Source organism: Haliotis asinina, chromosome 10 (genome assembly GCF_037392515.1).
Source record: "Haliotis asinina isolate JCU_RB_2024 chromosome 10, JCU_Hal_asi_v2, whole genome shotgun sequence".
Lineage (NCBI taxonomy): Eukaryota > Metazoa > Mollusca > Gastropoda > Lepetellida > Haliotidae > Haliotis > Haliotis asinina.
The window spans coordinates 34,206,214-34,216,654 of record NC_090289.1 but is presented as its reverse complement, the minus strand read 5'-3'; the positions used below and the strand labels follow the sequence as shown (position 1 = coordinate 34,216,654).

The 10,441-nt window shown below is 41.1% G+C and overlaps 1 protein-coding gene across 1 annotated transcript; it reads left to right on the top strand.

Annotated features, from left to right (window-relative positions):
- The first annotated feature begins 1,683 nt into the window (after positions 1 to 1,683).
- Positions 1,684 to 8,773, top strand: LOC137297661 (tripartite motif-containing protein 2-like). The gene is made up of 6 exons (XM_067829567.1): positions 1,684 to 1,811; positions 3,473 to 4,567; positions 5,086 to 5,150; positions 5,660 to 5,747; positions 6,331 to 6,399; positions 6,613 to 8,773. Exons 2-6 carry the CDS (start codon positions 3,499 to 3,501, stop codon positions 7,287 to 7,289), a joined length of 1,968 nt encoding a protein of 655 aa, XP_067685668.1. The 5' UTR covers positions 1,684 to 1,811; positions 3,473 to 3,498; the 3' UTR covers positions 7,290 to 8,773.
- Positions 8,774 to 10,441: the final 1,668 nt, after the last annotated feature.

Below are 10,441 nucleotides of genomic sequence, written 5' to 3'. Positions count from 1 at the left end.
AAACAAACAACAACAACAACAACAACAACAAAACCAAAAAACCCCAAGAACAAAACACGCCCGCAGACAAAGAAGTCACACGGAAATATTCTGACACCAACAAATAAGATTCGCATAATAGTCTACTAGAGATATTTCTAGTTGGTCTGCAAAATCAATCACTAATACGAAAACATTTTATACCCCCCCCCCCCCCCCCAAAAAAAAAAAAAAAAAAAAAAAATACAAACAACAAAAACAAAACAAAACAAAAAAACCAAAACCAAAAAAAAAACAACAACAAAAAACCAAAAACCAAAAAAAAAAAAACCAAACCAAAACAAAACAAAAAACCCCCAAAAACAAACACACACACCCCCCAAAAAAACAAACAAAAAAACCCCCAAAAAACAAACAAGCACACAAACCAAACAGATAAGTGACATAAACATTCCCTCAACAACGGTACAATCTGAAGCCCGTTTCTGGTATTTTCCCGCTGTGATATTGCTTTAAATGCTAAAAGCGGTGCGGAGTGAAACAACCCACTCATTCATCCAACAGTCGGTTCTCAACCGAATCAATGCACTAAGACTAAGTATTAAAAATTGACATTATCTCATCTAGGGTTTGGGGATCTTTTGAAATCAATTCAAATGAAACGCCTCGCCTTAAGCTAAACTAAACGAGTGGAGATCCCGGTCTCCTTTCACAAAGCACTAAGGCGATCGTAAGTCACTAGCGTAAACTTGGTGTAATGTTTGAGAAAAACAGTTACGGTTAACCTTAGTAAACGTTGCTGTTTGAGAGAAGACCCTGATCCCTAAAACCCTTAAATCACTCTAAGGATTGATTCATGTATTTTGAACTGCACAGACTATGGATTGCCGAATAGTGAAATATTTCCGTTGTTGCGTAATGCCATAGCCAGTACAGGTAGTTGAGTAACAGGTTTGCTCGGACAAGTTAGTAAAGATAGCTGAGATATATGGAAACTCGACTAACCCGAATAACGTCAGGTGATCTTTGCCTAGCAGGAAAGGGCTTATTAAGACATGAGTCTGTCATAGGGGAAGGATATTCCTTACTATATCACCATAAAGAGCAACAAACTATATGCTGCCCCGTTTCCAATCTTACAGCCATTGAATGGCGTTTCTTGAGTATTGAGCGGTAATCGTGCTAATGTAGATCACTCTGAGCCGGTATTGTCAACATAACTTTTGCGAGGCTATTCCATTGTGCCCAGACTAGCATAAATCTCTAAAGTAATAACTATAATTTAAATGATAAATTCCGAAGAAAGAAAATATAGCAGACTGGCGTCCCTAGACTTGCCTCTTAAAAGCATGCACAGTGTTAGCCCTTAATCCTGAAAAGCTGTAGGTCCGAAGGTCCTAGAACCAAAAAGAATTGTGGGTCCTGATCAGAAAGTGTAGGTCCAATACTTTAACACGCATACAATACTTTTAATTAACGTTAATTTCATAAACGCTGATTATACAATTACTATTGACTACAGGCTTGAAACATAGTGTCCTGGCTGCCGGCTTTTGAATGGAACACTTGGCACGCGAAGTATTGCATTTATATGAACTCTGGGGTGTATTTAAGTCAAATATCGATGTTATGCTTGTCTTGTTTCATATTGTGGCTGAGATACCCCCCGTGTTAAACCTACTTTCAGTTTCGCTTCCAGGAAATGAAATCCAAACTAGATCGGCTTCCATGAAGTGTAGGGGACAAATGCATTAGGAAGGGCGTTTGGTTGCTTGATAACCTCTGATCTAAGGTTTCATTGTCCATAACGGCACTACAGTAGTAACACACGGGTAAGTGTTTTCATGATTTTATTTGCAGTGATCAATATCCTTTCATATATTCCATTAAAGTGTGTTCATGATTTTCTTTGGCAGTGTCATTTGCCAAACGTATTGGGCTAACTTTCTGACAGGCGAGTGGGGACACGATTTGGTCTGTACGCGTTGTAACTTGTTCATAATAACTTTCTTCTCCTGTTTTTCGACCAAAGTAAAGAAATAGTTATGATCAGCAAATCTGTCTAAGCTCATTTGTGAGTGAGTGCGTGAGTGCGTGAGTGCGTGAGTGCGTGAGTGCGTGAGTGTGTGTGTGTGAGTGAGTGAGTGAGTTTGGTTTTACGTGGCTTTTAGCAATATTCCAGCAATATCACGGCGGGGGACACCAGAAACGCCATTCATTCACTCGAATTCCTTTTCGGACCTTCCATAAACACAGATATGTACACTGATATTCGTTAATACTGTCAGATCTGCACTGGGGTGTAGCTCGTGGACTCGTCTATGGTGACGAAACAGCTCGTCCCCTGAAAAAGATAGACTCGTCCAGACGGGTCAAATCAGTAAACCCGTCAAAGGAAAGGCAGTTGTGATACTGAAATACTGTGGAATCTCGGGTTGCGAAAAGACTCTATACGTCGGTTGGGGTGACATGTTCTGTGCAAGTTCCTATAGTCACTGACATATATTGCAGCAGTTCTAATTATCCGTCTTTCCATGTCTCTAGTCGTTTGCTTGGCTGGGTATTTGGTTGGTTGGGTTATTTTTTAACGCCGCACTCAGCAATATGCCAGTTATATGGCGATTAATAATCCAGTCTGGACCAGACAATACTGTGATCAACAGCATGATCATCGATCAACGCAATTGGGATACGATGACGTGTGTCAGCAAAGTTAGCTGGGCTGACCACCCGGTCCCTTTAGTCGCCTCTTACGACAAGCATGGGTTGCTGACCAATCTTCACGGGCCCCACAGGAATACAATTCATATGATTTTCGCATGTATGTAGATAAGAAGAAACCTTGCATCATGACAGCGGCAACGTCTCTGTTCGTCAAATTATTTACATTAAAATAAAAAAAATGTTCAACCAACACATTGAAATGTGAACAATACCCACAAATGCTCCTCACGTAGTATGCCCTTGCAGGCATTCGAATCTCTTTGGTATGAACACATTAAGCATTAGACTAGCCTATTGCCCCTGAACACAGTGGCCAAGCTATTACCGCGACACGAACCCTATTCCAGTGTTGCTCGTCACGCCGAAGACCCCTATTCGATTCTTGACACTACTACACAGCATGAAGCCCACCTCTGGTGTCCTCCGCCGTGTTATTGTTGGAATATATGTAAACGTGTGTTAAAGTCAATTTTTGTTAAATATGCTTAAAACCGCTTATGCCCAAACGTTTATGATTCACTCGAGGATCACGGTTGGTGTTTCCTTGGATGTACATCACAAACCGGGGTGTTGGGGTGGCCAAGTGGTTAAATCGTTGACTCATCGGAATCGGTTTCGAATCCCTTATTGAAGACAGTCACACATGTGAAGCAAATTTCCGGTGTCCCGTGCTGTGATATTGCTGGAATATTGCTAAACAGGTCGTGAAACAAGTATGATCAATACATGTACAATCGCCATCACATTACATTTTAAATAATATTTTCAGCTGAATGGCGCTTGCAAAGTCACAGAATGGATTCGTTCCCCAAGTGTGTGGTGTGCAGCACCGCCTTTAGGTACAGCGGACCCAATCCGCACCTGCTGCCCTGTCTACATCCTACATGTGAGGATTGTCTCGAGTCAGTAGTAGTAAAAACTCTGCAGTGCTCCATCTGTATGGAAAACCACGACCGGAATGGTAGGAACTTTCCCGTGGACGGGGTCGTCCTGGAGGAAGTGTTCCGCGAGACGGCCAAACATGATCCTTCATCCTTTCTGTGTGGCAATAAACAAGATGGGAACCAGGCCGAGTGTTGGTGTGAGGAGTGTGGAATCTTCTTGTGTCGACGCTGTGAAAAGTCTCACGGAGAGATCAAAGCAACGAGAAACCATAAGATGAAGTTGATATACGACCTGTCATCCACAGGTACAGGATTACAAGCTGAGTGTGAGGATCACGGTCTACCACTGGACATCTATGACATGGACTGTGACTGTTTCATATGTACCCAGTGCTTCTACGCCGAACACGCCGAACACGATACACTAACGGCAGACAGATTCCTGACAGATGAAAAGGAGAATCTGAGCGATTACATGAAATCCATTTCTGACAAGACGGAAAGCATTGCAGTGGCTCATCTGAACGTCGATAGACAGGAAGAGGTTATTGAACAAAAAGCTGCCTCCCTTCGAGAAGTCATGAAGGTCACCTTCTCTGATTTGAGAACTATGCTGGAGAACAGAGAGAAGCAGATGCTTGTTGAGTTGGATCACCTTGTGGAGTCCATGAGGAACATCAATGACAGTCGGCGTCCTATTCTTCAGTCTTCAGAGACCATTTGCCAGTCGCTGCTTGATTACATCAAGAAGACCCTACTCTATGCATCACCTACCCACCTCCACAAAGTGAGGAGCTCCATTATACAGGTGTGTGAGTCTTGTATCAGCACGGACGTTCCAGCTGTTCACAGACTCGAGTCATCTGTTGTCTTCTCAAAGCAGAGGCTGCACGAGTTGATGTTACTGGTTTCGTCGTTTGGTACATTTTTGACTCCTACAGAGGCGGATCAAGCGGATGAAATTACTTCGCTTGAATCAGGTAATTGTGGTATCGCGTTTATGCTCAGGGACCAACTTCGGAATGGGTCTAAAGGTAGATTAATGTCATTCATCTTTGAGTTGCATTTTGAAGTTGGTGTGATGAACAACTGGGAAACCTCTAGCGATTCAGACAGACAAATAATGGAGAAAAAATTGTCAAATGATTTTACATATTACTTATTATACAATGACACATACAAATGATGTTACGTACATACTTCTTTGAGTGGCATGTTTAGAAGTTGGGGAACAAAATAAGGACAAACTGTATGGATGAACAACTTCTTTACTGATCTGATCGATGTTTCGATACAACGATACTAGAATCTGTATCGAAACGTCGCTTCACCGGAATAAAGAAGTTGCCCATCCATAAAGTTTGTCCTTATCTGTTTTACATAATTGTTTCTCGAAATGTTGCAGTGACATTTTATCTGGCGTATTTTTAGTGCCGAACGGGTAATGCTTTTGCATGGCTTATTAATTTGACGCTGACAATGCTTTGTCTTCTTGCAGTTCGTGAGATGACACTCAAGTCAACTATTACAAAACTTCAAACACAACAGAAGGATGCAAAGGAGGTACATTTGTAAATGTAGTATTATATTAATTACAGGCTCAATGATTGACTGATTTATCTGATTAATTAATTAACATAAGTGAGGCAAAAATTTCATCTTTCACTGTTCGAACTGGACAATACAATCCATTGATATATAAAGTAGCCTTGGCAGGGTGTCCAATCACATTCAAGTCAGATCGTATAATTATTTCTCGCTCAGCAATTCTTGGGCATTCTATAGACAATATTGCGATAAACGTTAGACATCTGTTTAGCGGTAGCGAGCAGTATGCTCTGATTTTAATAACAGACGCTATGGCACTGCATTTCATATTGGATAATCAATTGAAAAGTGACCAAATCCTTGGCCCCTCTCCACCAAACGTTCGTAAGATGAAGTATCGAGTTACAATCGATCGTAACTCTACGATCTCTTTGTGGATGGGATCCTTAGACATATAGGGAACCTTGATGTGTAACAGAAAACTCTGCCTATTTTAAAATGTTTATTTTGTCTTTCCCCTGTAGGAAATAGAATCTCTCAGAGGCAGCATTAAGACCCTCCAAGGCGATATGGATCGACTGCGTAGGACTATTGTCAGTCTAGACAATAAAGGTAATTGTCTATAAACTGATGCATGATGTAGTTCCTTTTAGTTTGTAATTCGTCTTCCCAGGTTTGTTCAGTCACTAGTGTCCTTCGCTGGCTGCCCCTCTAGGCATAGTTATTCCACATTGTATGTCCAGTACTTGATGATAGCCATTGCCGTGCTGCTTTTGTAGCCATAGAGTTATTACACCGTCTAACACTTCATTGATCTGTACAGTCTTTGATAATTCTACGTCAACGATACATTGCCAAGAAATATTATAAATATCCTACTGTGACAAAATTTAATATACTTATGTCTTCTAGCCAAACATCTATAGTTAGAAATTTAGTCTGTTTTATTTATCGTGCGTCCACTTGCTACAGTAAATTGCGTTATACCTCTTGTACATCGCTTCACTCGCACATATGAAGACTGGTCATATTCTCTACGCTGCGCAACCCCACTTGCGCGAAAGTTTGCCTGTGATTAAACACATTACTCATACAACTTCCTATGCTCGTGATGCGCTTGGTTGAACAGGTCCTCGGGTCATGCTCACGTACTGTCTGTAGTTGTGTATTCAGTGGTTAAACATATTGTTTCCAGTCCTCAACGGCGACACGTACCTGCATGTACTGGGGAGGAACCAGGACTCTGCCGTAACTGCAATTGAATGTAAGTCAATTTGTATCACTTACACAATGGGATATTTTAGACATACACGTGTCTTTATGAAGTCCTCCAAGCTTGATAGGCTTGTTCTCCTATAATGGTTAAGAGAAGCGTCGAGATCTCACTCGAGGCTTGTTCTCCTATAATGGTTAAGAGAAGCGTGGAGATCTCACTGATTGTTTCGTGTTTCATTCATCGCATGTTTCTCATCTGCAGGTCCAGTTATGATGTTTGATCCAGAAAGGGTTAATCTAAGGGCGGTACACATCCGTGAGCAAATGCTTATCAACAGAAGATACTGGGAATCCAGGAACCATGGTAGGCATTCAGATCCTAGGAGACCAGCTCTTAAGGACTACTGTGGCACCTGTAGCACCTCCCCACTGCCCTCTAGCGGCATGGTGTACTGGGAGGTGGAGACGGATGTGCAACTGGACAATCCCCTGGGTGATGGAATCCTTGTGTTGGAGGTCGGGGTGTGTAGAGAGGATGTCATGGACAACTCGGCCTACATTACTGGCCAACCATCCTCGTCTAGCCTCCTGATTGGTGTCAGCGACAACAGCAACGCAATTGCACTGTGTCTTACAGTGAATGGACATCCTTTAACCAGCATGGATGACGTGATTGAAAACGATACAGACGCGTGTGCCATACTACACTACGGGGTTCTGGTTGACATGGATGAAATGCAAATATGCTATCTTGACATCATCAATCGTGAGATTTTGGGATGTGGACATCTTAGTGTGATGGGTTCCTGCTCTGAATTATGGCCAGTGTTTGGGGTTTATCATGGTCCCAAAAGTGTTGCCATGAAGATTGTTGGTGGTCATGAGATTCAGATGAAGGACTGGAAGAGAGAACTCCTTCAGGGAGCGTTCAACCGGTGATGTTCCTGCCAACGTCCTCATGTCATTGAAGCACTCTTGTCGATTACCTAATTTGTACAAGGTCCGCATATACTTGAAGTCCACTGTGCTTTTGAAAATTGTTTATAACAGACCATTAATCGTATCTCAGAATGACATTTTCTTCATATTATCCACAATTTCGATCGCTTGCAATACCATATTGAACTGTGTGTGCATTCCTTTCAGGTTTTTTGCAGTAAATGTTTCACATTCATGATATATGTTTCGTGCTTTTTAGTAAGGCATAAGATGTTGGTTTGGAGCCAACTTGAGTCTTTTTAAAGACATCTTTAAATGTTTAAGTGATGTATTAAGTCATATTCTACTGATGAGTAAAATTGTTAAATATGGAGAAATCAAAAGGTTAATAAAGAGAAATCGGCATTCACTCGCTACTCTTAATACATATGGCGACCCTGGTACGGCATGTGAGGTTAATGAAGCCACTCTGTAGGGGTAGCCTACACGATAAAGCATTCGCTCATCACGTGAAAAACCAAGATTCGCTTTCCCATATGAGTGCAATGTCTGAAATGTATTTCTGGTGTCCCCGCCGAAATATTGCTGGAATATTGCAAAAAGCGGAGTAAAAACATACTGACTGACTCATCACTCGGTCAGCCATGTTCTCCTCCTTGTCCCATTTGGTATTTTACAACGCTTCGTTCATTACAGCTGTCACACTGACTATACAAGGGAGGCTACTCTATTGCCTAGCGCACCTTGCGGTTTAGGCACGAGCTGTTTCGTTCTGTGGGCAGATGTCTTTTGAGCTGCTGTTCAAGTAATGGAATATTAACATTTTTCCGTGTGTATATCATACAGGTATGATGCTCAATATGCACTTAGAAACTGTCATATAAAATGTGTGTGTACATCCATATAATAGACGAACTTTCTCGATCGGTCGTGCTCAGACGACCCTTTCTGTTACCACCCAGAAGACTGGCCCCCCGTTTCGGTGGTTCGATGAAAATATTCGAGAGATTAAATCGTTTATGGCATTATATGACTGAAAAATCGTGATAAATATATATCGTCATATTGTCAGTTCATAACTGCCTAATGTGAAGTTTTTAATAAGAGTTTTGCCATAAATGGCGAAAGATTCAAATGCACGCACGTGCGTTTGTTTACATAACGGCTCTCGCGGGCACAACTGGTTGTTTCTTGGCGGTTTTGCGGACTGGTTTTGGAGATTTTACCTCCGCTTTCCGACATTTTTTGGCAGTATAAATTTACATCGCTTCGAGTGTCAAAACTATTAAAATATAACTTACCAAATTTCACACTGAGCTTACACTTCACATTTCTGGGGAGATTTTAATCGGACGTTATTAGCGTCCTTCATTTCCCCCTCTCATTTATTTTAAAATTACATCAAGGTTACACGAATGTCATTTTGGTAAGTATTTGAAAGTCATTTTGAGTATTTGTTTGGGGATTTAATACAGTTCAAAAAAGATCGATAATGGTAAACCATCTCCATCAAACAAATCCTATGTATGATTCTTAAGCCTCATTCAGACATATACACCACCCACAGGGGTGATAACTAAAATATGTTGCCGGCCCTGTTAACATGTAACCAGCCCTGTATTAAATATAGGGAATTGAGATATGGTGTTAAAAGGAAGTAATTAATGAATTACTTGTAGTGATGTAGACTCAAACATGTGCTAAAGCAAATGTAATAAAATCATGATTTGGTGGTCACTGTTAATTCATTTAATGTTACTGCCATGAGAAAAGAACGACATTATTCATTGACTGAAAGTATTCTCCAGACCAGTCACATTTAGTGTTTGATAAATGGGTATGTTGATCTGTGGAAGTTACAGTTTGACTGATCATGAACTGTACAGACATCATCTAGTTACCACAGTTGTGACTTATTTTCGAAATATTTCCCGTAGTCAATGACATGGTCAAATATATACCGCTGGAATATGTATTGAGCCGGCTATAAATAAAGTTATAAGCCCGCCAGGCAGCGGGCCGCCGGGCAGACGCTACTTCAAACACTGTTTATATGAAGTAAAAACAAGTTGAAGTTTCACTCTCTTTTAGTAACTGAAACACACTTGAAACCCAGATGAAGTAAAGGGCTAAACCTAACTCAGTGAAGCTGCATGACTGCTCCCAAACCTCATGTTTTGGGGCTGCGCATTTATCAACGGAGGTGAATTACAAAACTATCAATCGTCACACATACTATCGATGTATGGATAGTTTTTAGTGTCTACCATCGATTATTTTGCTATCTGAACAAGTGCAATCTATCAATAGCTCGATACACTGATGCAGCCCTGCTAGTTCATATCCGACTCAACATAAATACCGGGCTCGAACATAATAACTAGGGCATTCATCCAGTCTCATTCCTAGCTTAGCCTAATAGGAAATTTAATTTGAATACGGTGACTAGAATACGAATCATCAGCACAATACCTGTTTATTGTTTCACACTTTTACGCATTCCCAAATATGAGGAGAATACAATAAGACAGGTAATAGTGACTGCGTGAGTATGGTTTTACGTGGAGTTTAGCAGTATTCCAGCAATTCCAGCGGGGGAAACCAGAAATGGGCATCACTCATTGTACCCATGTGAGGAATCAAACCCGGGTCTTCAGCGTGACGAACGAATAATACAGGTACTACGTTACACATGACTTATGTTTCGTTTTCAGACTGGTTTCAATAGGTAAATATTTTCATCACACATCAGTGCATACCATACCAAAGCTGGAAACCAAGATTCAAATCCAAAACTGGTCAAACCGAGACCAGATCTGGAAAATATTCTACTCTGAAATATGGAAAGCAAAGCATGAAAGCAAAACTCCACAGTTTGCAGGCTCGGAAGCTATAATCCGTCAAATGGCCAAACCACAAGGTATTATTTGGGTAGGCTCTTAGGAAATATAAGCAACAAAAGCGTCTCAATAACCAGCAGAACAGTCTGCTACATTTTACGCAATTGCGACTTTTATAAGACAGGCATGTGTTTCTATGAGAGGAGCAGAGTTTGTATTTCTTGCTGGAAGATATTTGAGGCCAAAAGTCTTTCGCTGTTAAAACACCTGCCCTCCACCATTGGATATCAAATTGTTGATATCCTCAACTGT

Bases quoted from the DNA above. Each gene is read 5' to 3' on its own strand.
- LOC137297661 (XM_067829567.1), top strand. From the start codon at position 3,499: ATGGATTCGTTCCCCAAGTGTGTGGTGTGCAGCACCGCCTTTAGGTAC. The intron at 5,151-5,659 runs GTACATTTGTAA...TTTCCCCTGTAG, and splicing joins AACAGAAGGATGCAAAGGAG to GAAATAGAATCTCTCAGAGG. The intron at 6,400-6,612 runs GTAAGTCAATTT...TCTCATCTGCAG, and splicing joins TGCCGTAACTGCAATTGAAT to GTCCAGTTATGATGTTTGAT.